The 17837-nt window shown below is 43.4% G+C and overlaps 1 protein-coding gene and 1 long non-coding RNA gene across 2 annotated transcripts; one reads left to right on the top strand and one right to left on the bottom strand.

The window, feature by feature from the left end:
- Positions 1 to 122: 122 nt before the first annotated feature.
- Positions 123 to 929, bottom strand: H1-4 (H1.4 linker histone, cluster member). Its single transcript, XM_015494113.2, has one exon. It carries the CDS (start codon positions 845 to 847, stop codon positions 188 to 190), a length of 660 nt encoding a protein of 219 aa, XP_015349599.1. The 5' UTR covers positions 848 to 929; the 3' UTR covers positions 123 to 187.
- A 7367-nt stretch (positions 930 to 8296) lies between these two features.
- LOC125615620 lies at positions 8297 to 8564 on the top strand. Its single transcript, XR_007346299.1, has 2 exons — positions 8297 to 8387; positions 8518 to 8564. It is a non-coding gene; the product is annotated as an uncharacterized LOC125615620 (long non-coding RNA).
- Positions 8565 to 17837: the final 9273 nt, after the last annotated feature.

Raw genomic sequence — 17837 nt, 5'->3', positions numbered from 1 at the left:
AGCAAGAAGAGCCTCACGAGAAACCCACCTCCCTCTCGGCCTTCTTCCTGGAGCCCCGCCTTCTCAGCGGGGTCCCACCCTGACCACGCCCCCAAGTGTGCAACAGCTTTTACTGAGATGTGTGGGTGGCTCTGAAAAGAGCCTTTGGGTTGTATCGAGGTTCTCAGCAGTTGCCCGAAGAAACTTCCTATTTCTTCTTGGCTGCCGCCTTCTTTGGCTTGGCTGCCTTGGGCTTGGCGGTCTTTGGTTTAGCCGCTTTGGGCTTCACCGCCTTGGCCTTCGCCGGGCTCTTGGGCGCCTTCTTCGGCTTGGCCGCTTTCGCCTTCTTGGGGCTCTTTGCTTTTTTGGCTCCTGCAGCTGCGGCCGGCTTCTTCGCCTTCTTTGGGGTCTTCTTGGCGGTCTTCTTGGGGGTAGCCGTGCCTGTAGCCTTCTTGGGCTTTTTGGCAGCTCCGGAGGGCTTCTTAGCCTTGGCCGCCCCTGCCTTCTTGGCCTTGGGCTTGGCTTCCCCGGAGGCCGCCTTCTTGTTGAGCTTGAAGGAGCCGGAGGCGCCGGTGCCCTTGGTCTGCACCAGGGTGCCCTTGCTCACCAGGCTCTTGAGGCCCAGCTTGATGCGGCTGTTGTTCTTCTCCACGTCGTAGCCGGCGGCCGCCAGCGCCTTCTTGAGCGCAGCCAGGGACACGCCGCTGCGCTCCTTGGAGGCGGCCACCGCCTTGGTGATGAGCTCGGACACCGGGGGCCCGGACGCCTTGCGCTTGGCAGCGCCTGCGGACTTGCGGGCCTTCTTCTTCACCGGCGTCTTCTCGGCGGGGGCCGGAGCGGCGGGCGCGGCGGGCGCAGTCTCGGACATGTTGAAGGCGGGCGTAGGAAGAGCAATTCGAGCCGGAAGCAGAGGCACTGGCCGGGACTCGGGCCGCGGCGCTGCGCCCGCCCGTTTATATAGGGCGGAGCTGCGCCGTGATTGGTGCGCTGTCCAGCCCGCCTCGCTGGCAGCCGCAGAGTGTCCTCTCGGATCCAGAGTTGTGTTTGTTACACCTCAAAAAAAGCCAAAAATATCAAAATTATCTACATCGAATTGTCCGATTTTTCTCAGATAATGATCCCCGAAGCCTCAGCCTTCATGCAGATCTCAAATAATGCGGAAAGCACAAAGCCTTGTGCCAAAAACTAGCAATATTTCCCGCCGTGCTCGGCAAATTTCAACTCGGAAAAACAAAACTTTCTATTTTCTTCTTAAATTATAAACTGATCTTTAACGGTGGAGTTTTCTGACCTCCCAAATATGATTCTTCAAGTGGTTAGCTTCTTGTGTATCCAAAAAGCATGCCTCTGGCATTAAGATTTTTATTACAAATCTGCGCTTAAGTGAGGGAAGTAACACAGGCTCCTCGGAGAGTCCTGCCTATTGAGCCGAGGGCATTTGAGTTCATCAAACTGGTTTAGCTTAATGCCAAACAAGTTATTGCCCATTTGGGGTTAAATTTTGGACCCCTGTGACATCAATCTAAGTAGCCATAGCTTTATTTCTGTCCGTTGCACCAGGGTTTTAAAATAATTCCTTAGGATAATGCTGTTCTTTTCTGCTCCCAAGGGTTGGGGGCGGGGCTGTTGCTTCTCTCTTCCTCTGGACAACTGTTCCATGTATTGAAATACCTTGAATTCGGGGTATTTGGGAAACAAGGGAGAGTCCAAAACACACCCAGGGTACATGCATGAAAAAGGATTAATTTTCAAATAGCACACAAAGGACGTCAATAAAGTCGCTGAGGTGGAGACGCATTGCACTTGGAAGAATCTGTCTTAAACTTGCTCACTTCTTTTGGCATATATTTCTGAATCAAATTGTAATATACTAGTTAGAACTAAAATCCAAGCATTGATCATAAGAGAAAAATAAACTAGAAGAGTAGATTGGAACATCATTATTTCTACTGTTAGAGAAACCTAGACCCTGTTATTACTGAATATCTGATGAATGACTAGTCTACCCACCATATATGGATTCAATCTTAGTCAAGTTTATGGCCTAATGCTTCCCAGATATCCTTGAAAGAAAGTAACACATGGGGACTGAATGACAAGTTCAATTTTCAATCTCAGAAACAGAGCTTTAAGAAGTTATATAAGCTAACTTGTTACCTTCCAAAGACATCCTTTGGAAGAGGCTGAGGCAGGAGGATCATGAGTTTGAGGCCAGCCTGGGCAACATAGACCCTGTTTCTAAATACATAAGTAAATAAATGAATGAGTAAAATTTAAAAATACAGGGAGAAAAATAAAATGAAAGAGAATAAAGGTATAAAACAGATGAGAGATTGTGACTATGTGGCATTTGGTGGCAGAAGGATGGGATGATGCCCATTTTAAAATGACAACTAAAACTACTCCTGTACATGATGGAAACCTGCAGAATTCGTTGAAATGTGCTCTCAGATGCCTTTTTTTTATTGTCTGTATATGCACTGTTTCAAGCTTGGACAGACTTAAACTCCATGATCTTTCAAATCGCCATAGCTTCTTTCTCGTGGTGCAGTGAGTTTTCTCATGAATGAACTACTTGACTAATGAAGAAGGCATTGAAGATTTGTCACTATTGAATCAAGTATTTATTTGAGAGCTTTATGTGATGAAATAGGAGCAATAGCAGAAGATTCACTTTCTCATTGATCTGCCAACTAGACTGTTATTTCAAAATTTCATATGGACCAGAAGTATCTTTATCCATGTGTTTTAAATATAAATTCCAAGGCCTTATTCCAAATGATTCTGATATAATAAATCTCTGACTATTTAGCAAGTTTCTTATGCCACTCACATGCTCAATCAAGTTTCAAGATCATTGCTGCTCTCTGGAGTTGACTGACAGGGCAAAAGTATTTCCTGTTATTGAGTATTTTTGTGGATTGCTGGGCTTGCCTGTGAAACCTCAGAAGAGATGCCAAAGCTGGATATGACCACATGTAGAAAAGGTGAGGACAACAATCCAACCCTGATTTGTTTGAATTCACACCTGTGTAGCCTCTATTGTGGGTTTAAGAAGGAGAAGGAAGAGTAAAATTAAGTGTCTTTTGGTTCCTTACTTTCCCTGCACAGAGGGTAGCCAGAAGTTAGTCTGCCTATGGATTGCTTAAATTCCTTAGTACAGCACCTCCACTCCTTATCTCACTTAGTAGCTACCACATGTGTGCTTCCTGCAGACTCTTACTGAATAAGCACAGCAGTCTTCTTCTATAGACACCAGAGCCATTTTACCCCGGAGGAAAAGGACTTGCAAAGGTCAAAAATTTCTCCAGGGAAGGTGACTGGTAAAAAGTACCACCCAAATTCTAGCTTATATTTGTCTGACTTTGAAGCATGGCCTCATAGTAAAGTTTTGAACAAGCATTAAAAATTATGCAAGTTTTGATCAAGCATTAAAATTATGAAATTGATGTAATAGTGCAAGGCCCAATGGTTGCTTTTTTTTTTTTTAATGAATTAGAATACAATAGAAGATACCAAAGAACAAAGGATGTAGTTTGTGTATATATACAACTATTTGGGTGCTGGGCTCCTCACATATACAGATTTTCCTGGATTACAGATGTGTCCAGGATTCAGGAGAATAAAAGGCCAAGTAACTGTGGAAAACAATACTGATTGGATATTGTAAGGTTGAAGACAAAAAAGTGTGTCCTTCTTATGTGATCTCTTGAGCTTTCATAATCATGAAATATTCTCAAGTGTGTTATTCTTTAATGAGCTAATAAAGTAATTTCCTATTACTGATATGTTTAAGCTTCTAAGAAACCCTGAGTGATGGAAATGGGGGACACTGATCATTTTCATTTTGGGCAAAGAAGTGACTATATTCAAAGAAGTTATATGATTTGTAGAAAAGTTGAAAAGAAAGAGCTTTGCTTAGTTCCCTTTACTTTACAATCGGGTTTCTAAGTATTTAATCCTGGAATTTCTATTTTTATACGATGTTACCGTGGCTGTTTTTATTAAAGGCAGAGTTTGGGCAGAGGTGTTTTATATTAGAAAAAATGCTGACATATTATCTTTAGATATTGTTTGCCTTTTTATTTAAATCAACAACTAAGACAGGGTTGCATCCCGGGATTATTCATCGCACACTTTTTGGAATCATGAATTATTGGAAGTGATCTTAATGTCCATGCAAAAGAGAGTGGTTGAATGACATTCACATAGTCGGGGAACATGTAGTTGCAAAAGGACTGAGGAAGCTCTCTGTGAATCAGAACAGAGTCGAGTCTGGGAAACACATTTAAGCAAAAAAAGGAAAAGTACACAAGAATGCCCATAGCTTGATACTCCTGGTGGGAGAAAGAAGGGGATATCAGAGTAAATTTCTGCTCAGTTTAAAAGAGAGTGCTCACCTATAGGAAGTGAAAGAAAAAGAGGTGGAAAGAAGGAGCAATACAAAGACACACAGCAAGGATGGGGGCGGTGACTTTTCCTTTTTTTTTTTTTTTTTTTTTTTTAGTAGACCTTTATATAACACTGACCCTTGATGCGCTAGTGATGTTTTACACATGGACAAAATAAACTATTACACAAACTGTTCAAATGAATAAGGAGCCAAGTGTGGTCCACACCTGTAGGCCCAGCCACTTGGGAGGCTATGGCAGGAGGAGGGCTGGGGTCCAGGAGTTCTAGGCTCCTGACAAATCAGGGAGACCTTATCTCTAAAAAAAATAAAAACCAATTAAACCTGCAGGGTGGCGCACTAGAGTAATTCCAGTGATTTGGGAGGTTGAGGCAGGGGGATGGCAAACTCAAGGCCAGCCTGGACAATTTAGCCTGTCTCTAAATAAATAAATAAATAAATACATAAATAAATAAAAAGAGCTGGAGTTAGAGCACAGCAGTAGACCATACCTAGGATCAACTGTCAGTACCACGAAACAAACAAAAAACCCAGACCCGAACAACAATAAAACAAACAAAAAAGCCAGTAAAAATCAGAGGGGAAATACAAAATAGAATACAAGCACTAAGAAATGAACCGAACTATAAAATTAACAACATAGTAACACTGAAAGGATTCTGGAAAATAAAAGCCTAGGTAACTGTGGAAAACAATATTGATTGGATATTGTGAGGTTGAAGACAGAAAAGAAACACACATTCATGTACATATATATATTGTAATCTAGTAAAAGCTTCCTTCAGGGATGTGCGCTAACCATTTTGAAACTATGTGTACATTAGAACTGAACAAGTTAGTACAATTATCTATGTGTGGATAGTGAGTTCCCGTGTTCTCACCGACAGAGATATAGGGGTATTCTGCTGAACAAACCTTATGGTCCTGAATTAGTATCAGAAGTATTAATATCAGCTCATATTTAAAAGTATCTGTACAGTTTTATAGAGGATAGATCTGGGAGTGTATTCTGGTGGGGCAGTATTTATGCATATCTCTTTGTATGTAAATAGTTAAACCCAGTAGCTATTCACATACTGGCACACCCAGTCTTTGGTTCTTAAGCAGGATTCACCTGGAAAAGTAACCCTGAATTCCTTAGAGAAGCAGTTTTTCACAAGGCCAAGGTAGGGAAAATACAGGATGGGCCTGGAACATCTTATGGTGTCAGAAAAGAAGAGATGGTTTACATTTCCTAAGGAAATTTGTTGGGAAAGCAGGTAGCCAGTCTCGAGGACTCCTAATGCACAAAGCTGGTAGTATTTAAACAACAAAATAAAAAGTGATAGTAATGGATTTAACTAATAGAATTTAAAAAAATCCATAACTAATTAAATGAGATAACTCTTCCATGTAGTATAATTCTAATTAATAAATTTGGAAGGAAAGAGGGAAATAGAAAATGACTGGTAGGTAAACACTATGGTGATCTTACAGAAAAAAAAAAAATCCACTAATGGATGGTAAAATCAGAGGGCGAAAGTTTAAAGAGAAGTCATATTTGGATAGTCTTGATTATCCTCTCCCAGGAAACCTGTCAAATACAAAGGGAAGAACAACAGGTTGGCATGAAGCACCAGGTAGACACTGCTCCAACTAAACAAGCAAGGGGGAATGGCTGTAAGTAGTAAGAGGTACGTGTCATGAGCTCCTGGCAGGAAGAAGGTCCTTTATCACTTTGGTGGCATTTCCTGATTAAAATGCATAAACCTACTCCAGACAAATTCAAATTGAGGAACATTCTTGAAAATAACTAATAAGCACTCTTCAAAAGTGGGGAAGTCATAAAAGGCCAAGAATGGACGGAGAACTCTTCTAGACTGACAGAGACTAAGGAAAAATAAGAACCAAATTCAGTGTGAGATTCTGAATAGGATAATGGAGCAGAAAAAAAAAAAACAAAACCACTAGTGGAAGAGTTTGTGAAAGTGGAGTATGATTTGAAATTTAGTTTATATTGTATTAATATACATAAGGCAAGCTAACTCCATTCTGCCCTCTGCGATTCCTGATGCACAGAATCTATGGGCAGAGTAACATGGGTCTTCCAAGACACTAGGTTCTGGTGTACTTTGTCACACAGCATGAGTCAACTAGATGGTGATGGTTTCAATTTATTTCCATGTGCTTATTAGCTGACTGGTTATCATTTTTAAAGAAATAGTTTGGCTATAACCTAAATAAACATGTTTTACAAAATACACTCACTCTAATGCACGTATGCCATACCTAAAACAGAAGTTTGAAAAAGTATAAATATCACTTTTAATGCGATTTGATTTACCATTATCTCCTCTCCCTCACTCTCTCCTCTCTTCTCGACTTCAATAAAACTGAAAACAACCAAGTCAACCTCTTCCACAAATCATGCGTCTCCATCAGCATGCTGCAGAAGCATTATGTTATAGACTTCGTTTTAAGAGGTTATCCTCATCTGTTTATGTTTTTATAGTTTATATGTCTATATTTTTATATCTTATACATGTGTATATGTACATACAAATTTTATGTTCTAATCTCAGAGTTAAATCTTCTAAGCTTAAGTCAATTGTTGAAGGCCAAATAAATAAATAAAAACAATGATGTGAAAAGAGTGAATCTAGTAAATAATTCTAAATTTAATGTGGCTGTTGAAGCATATGGAAACTCCAAGAACCCAATATTATTTCAAGATGGAAGTCTGGCAGAGGGGACTGACCTTCCCCCTGGGATGTCAGGAGGAAAATTCCCTGGAATCTGCAGGCAGACCTTGTCCTTGAAAAAGGTTCAGGGAGAGTGGTTGGAGCCCAGATGATATGAAGGGTCAGTATGTAATTTCTTGGGACAGGAGATCTTAAGCATATAAAACACAGGGGCCTACATATATGCTGTTAAGAGGCAAAACACAGATCTCTCAATCCTGGCAAGAGAAAAGGGAGATTCTTTTTCATATGGAAAGGAGGCCTTGAGAGAAACAATGTTCTGAAGATATTAACTGCTTTTCTACTAATCTTAATATTGAACCATAATGATTTTCATAATCAACCTTTTCAGCCTCTCTTTATGCTGTGTCTTTAGCAGAGATAATACAGTGAGCAAGAACAGATTGCATCGGATTTCTTGTGCAATCTGTTCTTTAGTCAGCTTTCTGTTATTGCAACAAAATACTTGAGGCAATCAGTTTATAAGGAGAAAACATTTATTTTGGCTCACAGGTTTAGAGGGTTCAGTCTGGAGCTGGTTGGCACCATTGCTTTTGGGGTTGTGGCATGGTAGTGTTGAAAAACCAGCCTCTACCTCAGAGCAAAGCCTGTCCAAGGAAGGGACATGACCTTTGTCCTTGGAAAAACCCACAGAGCACTCCTAAGCACATTCCCACCCTGCTAAGTTGTTTATCTACAAATAACAGGAGAGATCTGCTGTGCCAGGTGTCCCTGACTCGGTCATGCTAGGTGGGGATCCATAGCAACCCCCTAGCAGCCACCAATCAGCATGAGACAGGGAAATACCTGGGATGCCAGATGACCCTCCCAGTAGTTTATGGTGGTGGATAACATGTTGGGAAACCATGTAGTTCAGCATGTACACCCCTCTTGGTTTAAACCAATCAGTTCAAATGAATACCCCTTTTGTACTGACCAATCACCCCTACTGTAAGAGTAAAAGAAATTGAAGTTAAAGTGTAAAAGACCCGGTATTGTAAAGTTTTTAAGCTGCAAAGCCTGAGTTAAAATGTAAAGGACCAAGTATTGTTAAGTTCCTATGCTACACCCAAAACCTGAAATTCCTGTAGCTGTTAAAACAATTCCCGGGACTGTCCAGTAGATAAATAACCTGGACCCTGTGCAGTTTGGCACGTAGGCATTCAGGGCCCAAACCAATCAGTTTGAATGTACCCCCCCTTCCGCCGACCTGTTCCCGCCAATGAATGTACCTAATCATGTCTAAGAATTGTTGTTTGATTTTCCCGCGGTGTGTAGTCGATTTTGTTAAAAGGAGACTGTGATGNTCAGTTTGAATGTACCCCCTCTTCCCGCCCGACCTGTTCCCGCCAATGAATGTACTAATCATGTCTAAGAATTGTTGTTTGATTTTCCCGCGGTGTGTAGTGATTTGTTAAAGGAGACTGTGATGTATGTAAAGTCCCCGCCCTCCCCAAAAAGTGTACTTAAGCACTGCTCAACCCCTGCTCAGGGCTCTGGGCCACTCTCCCTTGTTGAGTGAGCACGGAGCCCCAGCGCGCTGGATTCTTCAATAAACCCCCTTTTGCGGTTGCATGAGTCGGTCTCTTGGTGGTCTCTTCCTCCGACGTTGGCCGGACCCTTACACTACCCAACTTGTTCCCGCCAGTGAATGTGCTAATCATGTTTTAGAGTTATTTGATTTTCCCGCGGTGTGTGATGATTTGCTAAGAGATGCTATGATGTATGTGAAGTCCCTGCCTTCTCCAAAAAATGTATAAAACTGCTGCAAACCCTGGGCTCGGGGCCTCTCAGGGTCACCAGTTTCTGTGTGTGCACGCGGAGGACTGAGCTAGCTCGCAATAAACACCTCTTTGCTGCTTACATCGATCTTGGGTCTCTGGTGGTCTTTTGGGGGTCCAGAATTCAAGCATAACAGTGTATTGCTGTGGGAGCCAATGTCAGAGCAAGCTACTCACCTCCTGGCCGCTGGGTAGCAAAGAAATAGAGAAAGCAAGAGAAGGGGCTGAAGTCCTAATATCCCCTTCATCAACACATCCCTAATAACCTAACTTTCTCCCATTAAACCCCACCTCCTAAAGGTTACACCACCTTCCAGTAGAACCATGGACTAGGGACCAAGCGTTCAGCACATATTCTGTTGAGGGACATTCAAGATCCAAACTACAGCAATATTGTACTACCTATTATTACTTTTTCTATTTCCCCTGCATTGTGTGAATTTGCAGGTTTCTGAATGTAAATATTATCTATTAAAGAGGATCATTAGGGGGCTGGGGTTGTGGCTTAATGGTACAGTACTTGCCTAGCATGCATGAGGCACTGGGATAGATCCACAATTAAAAAAAAATAGAGATATTGTGTCCATCTACAACTAAAAACATATTTTTTTAAAAAAAGAGGCTCAGGGCTGGGGTGGTAGCTCAGTGGCAGAGTGCTTGCCTTGCACATATGAGGCACTGGATTCGATCCTCAACACCACATAAAAACAAACAAAATAAAGATATTGTGTGCATGTATAGCTAAAAAAATTTAAAAAAAAAAAGAGGCTCATTACTTTTTATATAGTGGTGGTTTGGCATAATAGTTAAGCAAGCAGACTCCTGCACAGTTATCTATTGCTGCAAAACAAATTGTTTTTAAACTTAGTGCATTAAAAGAATAATAAAATTTTATCATATAATATATGGGTCAGGGATTTGGGGGTGACAACTGGGTAGTTTTGACTTGGAAACTTTGGGGAGATTAAAATCAAGGGGTTAGCTGGGGCTTTACTCATCTGCAGACTTAAGCTGAAGAATGGGCTGGAAAATCCAATCTCCTGATGGTTTTCCTGGATGACACATGGTGTTGGCTGTTGGCACAAGAACTTTGCTCCTTGAGGGCTCACTACATGGCCATTGGCTTTCCCCAGAATGAGTGATCCAAGAGAGAAAAGCAACAGGCACAATATTCTATAGGTCAGTCCTATCTATTTTGGGAAGAAACTACATAAGTATGTGAATACTAGGTTAGGGTTATGGGGCCATCTTGAAGTCTGGTTATCACAGTTCTGGGGATGATCACTCCATTTCAAATCTCAATTCTGTAACTTAGTGTTTTTGAGAAATTTACTAAACTCTTTTGCTCAGTTTTCTCATGCCTAAAGTTGGATGAGAATATTGCAATAGATTAGGGTATTGTGCCCTGCCGCAGTCTGGCTGGGCACAAATAACCGAGCTGCCACAAAGCCTTGTAGATTTGCCGCAGTCCGGCTGCAGCAGAATAATCAGGGGGGGTGACGAATAACTTGTGTACGTTGATACAGCAGGAGTAGGAGCCGTTTATTGCAGGACAGGAGCAGTATTTATACATTCCACAGAGCTTATCTAATTAGCATAAACTAGATACATCAGTCAACCAATAAGGAATCTCCACACTTAATGGCTCGCTTTTGTTACTTCTCAAACCACTCCCTCTGGCATTTGCCAGGCACCATCCAGACTTGTTTACGAACTCTAACATTCCCCTGGCAAAATGCCAGGTGTTATTTTGACTTATTTACAGACTCTAACATAGATTCAAACAGCAACTTTTTATTCCCCAACTCTCACTGCACACATCACACGGGACCACTCTCCCCGCGCGCCAAGAGCCGCCCTATTACCCGACAGTAAAGGTCAAATATACAATTCAATCAATCCAGCATCACAGCAATTATATACAGCTTAACTCAAATCATCATCTCAATGGTTCGCTGGCGTCATCTTTCAACCATTCTCTCTGGCAAATGCCAGGCGTCATTCTGACTGGGCAGCGGCTCTCAACAGTGCCCTATTTTTGCATTCCTTGTCATGGATGCATGCCGCAGTCTGGCTGGGGCACAAAATAACTGAGCCGCCACAAAGCCTTGTAGGTTCAAACAGCAACTCTTTATTCCAGAACTCTCATGGGCACTCTACACACACTTCCGTGGGAACACACTCCCTCCTCCGGGCTCCCTGCGCCAATTCTCGCCAATTCTCCCGGAACCACTGAGAACTCAATGGGAACTCCAAAGTAGCAGGAGCCTGAGGCAGCAGGATCCGCCCTAATCCCCCGGAGTCGCCCTATTCCTGGAGCAGGGTCACCTTTCAACCATTCCCTCTGGCAAAATGCCAGGTGTCATTCCGACTAAACTGGCTCTCAACAGATCCAGATTTACAATATTCCTTTCCATGTGAAGAGTGCTCTTCTCTGCCACATCCACATCAGTCCTCACCAGGTGGCAGCTCTGCTGGATTACGTAGAGGTGGCATGTGCCTGCTTCCCAATCACACTCATTAGAAGAAATGTATTCCCCTCATGTCATTGACCCTCCATCCACATCGCTCAGTGACTGAGGTGTGGAGAGGAGCCACTGCTTATCCAGAAAGAAACTCAACGTGGGCCTGGAATAATCCTACCAGGATTTGAGGGTTGTGGGTTTCATTATTTTAACCAAATCTGAGACGACTATTACTGACTTAGTGATAATACCTGACTTGGTAATAATTGTAATGTGTTAGGTTATCATAAAGATTAGCTGAATATTTGTTAAGTATTCAGGAAAGTTGACAGTATTGTTGCTAGGATTAAAAAAAATTTTTTTTGGGGGGGGTGGTACTGGGGATTGAACTCGGCCACTTGAACACTGAGCCACATCTGCAGCCCTATTTTGTATTTTCTTTAGAGACATGGTCTCACTGAGTTGTTTAGCACCTACCTATTGCTGAGGCTGGCTTTGAGCTCACAGTCTGATGGATCCTCCTGCCTCAGCCTCCTAAGCCACTGGGATTATTACAGGCGTTACTGTACCCAGTTAAAGAAATTTTTGACATTCTTATTATAATGGGGTCTAGCACATAATAAGTACCATACATGTTATGCACTCTTCTTTGATTTGAGATGGGTTAGAATGCAGCATGTAGAGCAGGAGATAGCAAGTGATTTGTAGGGCAGTACACAGTGGTCCCTTGGTATCCTAAGGGGATTGGTTCCAGGAACCTGCCCAGCACCCAAGATACAAAAATTCATAAATGCTCAAACCCCTTATATAAAATAGCATACTATTGTAAGGGTAAAAGAAATTGAAGTTAAAGCGTAAAAGTTAAAGGGTAAAAGATCCGGGTGTTGTAAAAGTTTCCAAGCTGCAAGGTCTGAGTTAGCTGTTAAGACAATGCTTAGAACCGCCCAGTAAACATTTCCCCTGATTGTCTGGTTGTTTAATAACTGAAGGGGTCTGTGTGGTTGCACGCAGGCATTGCAGGGCCTGGACCAATCAGTTTAAATGTAACCCCCTCCTTAGGAATGACCTATCACTCCAGCCTGACCTGTTCCCGCCAATGAATGAACTAATCAGGTTTAGGAGTTGTTGTTCAGTTTTCCCGCGCCTAATGATGATTTGTTCTGATGTATACAAGGCCCTCCGCCCTCCCCAAAAAGTGTACTTAAGCAGTGCTCAGCCCCTGCTCGGGGCTCTGGGCTGCTTTCCCTTCTTGAGTGGGCACGGAGCCCCAGCATGCTGGTTCAATAAATCCCCCCTTCTGCCAATTGCATGAGTGGTCACTTGGTGGTCTCTTTCTCCGACATTTCGTGGGACCCTTACATTATTTGCATTTAAATCATGCACATTCTTTTGTGTATGTTAAATCATTTTTAGATCACCTGTACCATTTAATACAATGTAAATGCTATGTAAATAGTTGTTATACTACATCATTTAGGAAGTAATGACAAGAAAAAAGTCTGTACATTTTCAAAACAGGTGTGTTTAAAATATATCTTAGGCTTGTGGTTGGTCAAAACTGTTAGTGAGCCTCTAGATAAGGGTACATTTGGTGTTAGCTTCCCAACAGTGGCATTTTCCTTCTATGATGTAGACAACGCAGTGTTCTGGGGTTTCTGTTTGTTTGTTGTTTTCCCTACCTTGGTCTCATACAAAGTGCTCCCATACCCTTCCAAGCTAGAATGTGTCTCTTAAATCTTCCCTGTGGAGAAATTCTGGAGACTCCAATATCATGGACTTAAGGGACCACAAATGTCACCAAGCGTCTCACTTTACAACAGAAACTTGGGACTGGAGTGGTGAAGATCCATGCTGAAGAAGCAGTTATCCTCTGCACGTGGGAGCATGAGGCGCAGGGTAGGTATTTAAGACTAGAAAAACCTGCAAACACTGTTCTCTGTCAGTTGCTTTGAAAAGGTTCATGTTTTCCAGTTGCATTCAATCCTACTGTTGGTCGGGATATTTGTACAGTTGAGTTTGAGGGAGGGAGAGAACAAGAGCAAGCACACTCCAGGGATTTCATAGAGATAAGTAGATAAACAGGTGATGTCAGAGCTGAGAAACCCAAGAGTCGGGGTGGAGGGCAACATAAGATCCGCTGCACAGACATTTGCTCTTTCTCCTTTGTTGGTGGGACATGGAAGAAGAGAGGATGCTGGCATCCTGCAGAGGAGGTAGAGCTCCTGGGAGAGCATTACCTGACAGGCAGGTGAGGCAGGGGGCTTAGAAGGGCTCCCTGGGGGGACTGAAATCCAGGAGTAGCAGTGAGATTGGAGAAGCTTTATGAAGCAAACATGAGGGGAAGACTCTGGTCCCACTATGGTCTTCCACCGGTGCCTCCCATTAGCCAAACCTGGAAGCCCAAGAGCAAAGGCACCTGGGAAGTGCATGTTGAGTGACATACAGGTGCGTCAGAGAATAAGCAGGCAGGCGACAAAACAGGTAGAAACTCAAAGAACACACATCTTCTTGCAATTTCAGTTTTCTGAGCCTGTATTTGCTCTCAACCAGATGCCCTGAAAGTGCAGGTGCACTCCTAGTTGGATAGTGCAGGACACAAAGGACAGCTGGGTCTTATGTGAAACAGGCTGTGATGGACCAAGGTAGTGGGCATCCTCTATGATGGAGCCTGTTTGGGAAGCTCATCCCCTTCAGCTATCTCCTCTGCAGTGGGTTGCAAATGACTGACTATGTCCAGGTGATGTGTGTATCCTTTGAGATTAGGTACAAAAGGTTGTGATTCTGTCTAGGACCTTTTCACTCGCTCATTCCCACCGGAGCTCACCTATGACAGTGAAAGGAGCTGTGGAGAAAGAAGCCTGCTGACAACAGGGAGGACCCACGGTTTCAGCCATAGGAGCCTGGAGGAGTGGAATTCTGCCAGGGCTGGTGTGCTCAGGTGTGAACGCCTGTCAGGCCCCAGGGAGCCTTGAGATGGCAGCAGCCCTAGCTGTCACCTGCAGGGCAGCCTTGTGAGAGGTGGAGGATGGGCTGACCTGAGCTCAGATCCTGAAGCCACTAGCTTCTGGCACGATTTGTGACATGGCAGTAGATAAAGAATATACCCAGAGATGAGCCAAACATACCTGGGAGGGGAAGGGGAGGCACAAGAGGATGTGGCTCTGAGTCTGTCCCATGCTCTCTGTGTCATCCCATTTAACTTTCCCGACCACCCTCTGCAGGGGCGATGAGCACTCGTTCCACTTTCCAGACCAGGAAACTAAGCCTGAAAGGGGAAAGCAATTGACCCAAGCTCACATTTCCATACCACGTGGGCACAGACAGATGGCTGAACCTACACTTTTATTTCTATTGTTTCACACCGTTGCAGGAACCAAAATGACTATCTTCAATTCTGTTGCCATCCAATCTGGGTTGCATAGAAATAAAAAGAACAAATTATTAAAAATGTGGTGTCTTTTTTTTTTTTAAGTTTGATCCCCATTTCTTTCTATCTCAGTATAACTAACCGAAAGTTTAAAAAGAGCATTTGGGTCTTATTTCAAGCATTTCTCAGCTTAGGAGTAAACTTCAATATGAACCTGGAGTAATAAATAACCAAGTGGAGATCATTCGGACAGAGGAAGGGGACCGAGGGAAGGAAGGCAGCGCGGGAAAGGGAGGTACTGAGAAACACACAGACCAAGTCATATTGTTCTGTATGATATGTGCTTGTACAAATATGAAACCATGAATCCCACTATTCTGTATAACTATAATGCACCGATGAAAAGCTCTGGGGGAAAAATAACCCCGTGGAAGCAAACCAAGTCTCCAAAGAAGTAGGTGGTTCTTAACTCGTTGAGTTACTTCACCTTTCTGTGGTAAAACAATAATTATCCTGGTCGTGATGACAGTTGCTGCGCCCCTCCCCTGACTCAGGCAATGGCAAGGCCCTACTGAGGTGGATGGCACAAGGCGTCCATCCTCTGGAGGAGCGCAGCATGTTTCTGGGAATGGGATGGTTTGTTTTTGTATTCCTTTAATAAGTATAGTTGTAACTTCTCATATGACCATTAAGTATGAAGGAAAAAACATGACTTTCCCAATTAATGCAACTACTTCTAAAGAATAGATCTGTTTGCTCTAAATGCAATGATTCAGCTGTGGAGTGTAAATTGTTAATGTCTAATGAAAAACTCCCTGTATTCCTGTCAAGGAAGTTTTTGAGAAATTAAACTAAAATCTAGAGAAGAAAAATTAATGTTAAGAAGACAGATTAGTGCTTGGTACTGGGCAACTTGTTCTTGTTCCTGTGCACAATGGTTTGTGCTCTTACTCTTGTTTGATTAAAATTAATAACAAGTCAACCACTTGCCGTAACCATGGCACCGGTTCCAGTCAGTAAGTCAAGAAAGAATAGTCAAGGTATAGGCCAATAGTTTGGGACATTTCTAACTATTATTAAAAGTTAACTAAGCAGAAACAGTTCAAAGCAAAACGCGAACTGAAAGTACAAATGCTTGCTTATGCATAAGCCAAGATACATTCTTCTATTCTAATTGTAGCTACGTAATATTTTGTTTCTTTGAATAATGATTCCTGTTTTGTAACCACAAAGTACAGTGAGCCTGCCAAAATGAAAAGTATATATGATCAGCTTCACAAGTAAAGATTGGGATCAACACCTTCACTTTGGTGTCTGTGTTGTTTCTCCACCCCTCTTTCGCCGACTCCTCACCATCCGTTTGTCTCCTGAGACCCCCTGTTGGAGCTGGTCTCCGACAGACAGTGACAACCAACAAGGGCAGCCAGCACTGACTGAGGGCTCCCATCCTGTTTGGGGCTCTTCTAAGGTCTCTGCATGTATTGTTCCCTTCACTCTCCCAACACTTCTTCCCCACCCTCCTGCTGTCTTCCTAGGTACTGGATCTGGGAAAGTTACCCAACCTCTTGTGACTCAGTCTCCTCCCTTAAAAACTAAAATAACTGTGGCACCTACTTCAAAAACTTATCATGATGGCTCCTAGTAAACTAACTAATAGAATGAGCTAGGAAACAGATGTCTTCTAATCCTAACTTGCATCCCATTGAGTTTGGGCAACCAGGAAGAGCTGTCGGATTCTGAGGCACAGCTTCTGAGGTCCAATTTAGAGCAGAGAAGTCTCAAGTCGGAGCGTCATTCCACATGTGCTGTTTCACAACACAGATGTGGGGCACCGGAAATCCAGCTGAACTCTCCTGTCCTTCATATGCACTGTGCCCTGGTGGCATCTGCAGAGTGCAGTGCTAGGGCCTCCCCGCATTTCAACACTGACTACCTGGTGTGAAAATGGGAAAGAGTCTTTTTAAAAGCACTCCTTCGAAAAAGGTTCATGGAAAAATAAATGGAGAGAGAGGCTGTGGAAAAAGAATGGATAACAGAAAGTAGGACATTCAGAAGAATAAATGGAAAGTTACAGAGAGCTATTGGTGTGTGGTGTTCAAAGTGAGCATTTGAGAAAAGGAGACTCAAACAATTAAGATAATGATGAAAAGTTAGATCCCAGGCCAGTATTGAGAGCAGTGCCCACGCAGTTCCACTGACCACCCCTCCAGAAGGAAATGCACACCTTCTAGCAGGTTCTTGCTCTTGGCTTCTGTCTGTCTGTCAGCAGTCAGCAGGCACAAGGGACAACTGTGCAGGTGGAGTTTGCAAGCAGACAGCAGGTATGTGATGACTGTCTCATGCCGCCAACAGAGCTCCGTGCCTGGGCGGGGACAGCCTCATGCACAGGGGGCTGTGCTCCAGAAGGGGACCCACTTTCCCATTTCATGGACAAAGCAAGAGAGCAGATTGGAACCAGGAGAATGAACTTTCTCTGTGTGGAGGACAGCTGGAAAGCCCGCCTCCCAGCACCTGGGAGCATCTGCTGATCTTCCCACAGAGATAGCAGCACCTTGTTCCTGGTTAATTGCCTGGCAACCCAAGGAAGTCCCCAGGGTCATTGGTGAAGAGCTCTTCTGTGTCCTCACAGCGCATTTGCTCATGACATTCTTGGCCATGCTGTGGCAACAGTCCACACCCCAGCATCATCGTCTACTGACCACTGCCATCTCTCTCCCTCTGGGAGGATGAGCATGGTCACAAAGGGCCTCAGTGAGAAGGTGTCATCTGAGCAAAAGGCTGGCAGAAATGAGTGGTTGAACCAGGTGAGATTCTGCAGGAAGAGTGTTCTAGGCTTCCTCGTAAAATCTGGAAAGCAAACATGAAAATATAGGAGTAAGGAAACAATGCAGAAATATTTTGTAGTAGGTGGAGGTCACAGGTGGCAATCTGGGCTTTAAATCAGCCCAGAAGCACTGGGGTCATTTAGGAAGTGAGACAGCAGCCTTCTCACAAGAGAATAGAGTAAGCCAGGGTGTTTGTGTTTATGAGGGACGGGAAGGAAGGAGGGAGAGAGAGAGAGAGAGAGAGAGAGAGAGAGAGAGAGAGAGAGAGAGAGAGAGAGAGAGACTGAGA

Source organism: Marmota marmota, unplaced genomic scaffold (assembly GCF_001458135.2).
Source record: "Marmota marmota marmota unplaced genomic scaffold, marMar, whole genome shotgun sequence".
In the NCBI taxonomy this organism is placed as follows: Eukaryota; Metazoa; Chordata; class Mammalia; order Rodentia; family Sciuridae; genus Marmota; species Marmota marmota.
The sequence above is the reverse complement of the archived record's forward strand: the minus strand, read 5'-3'. Positions and strand labels throughout refer to the sequence as shown.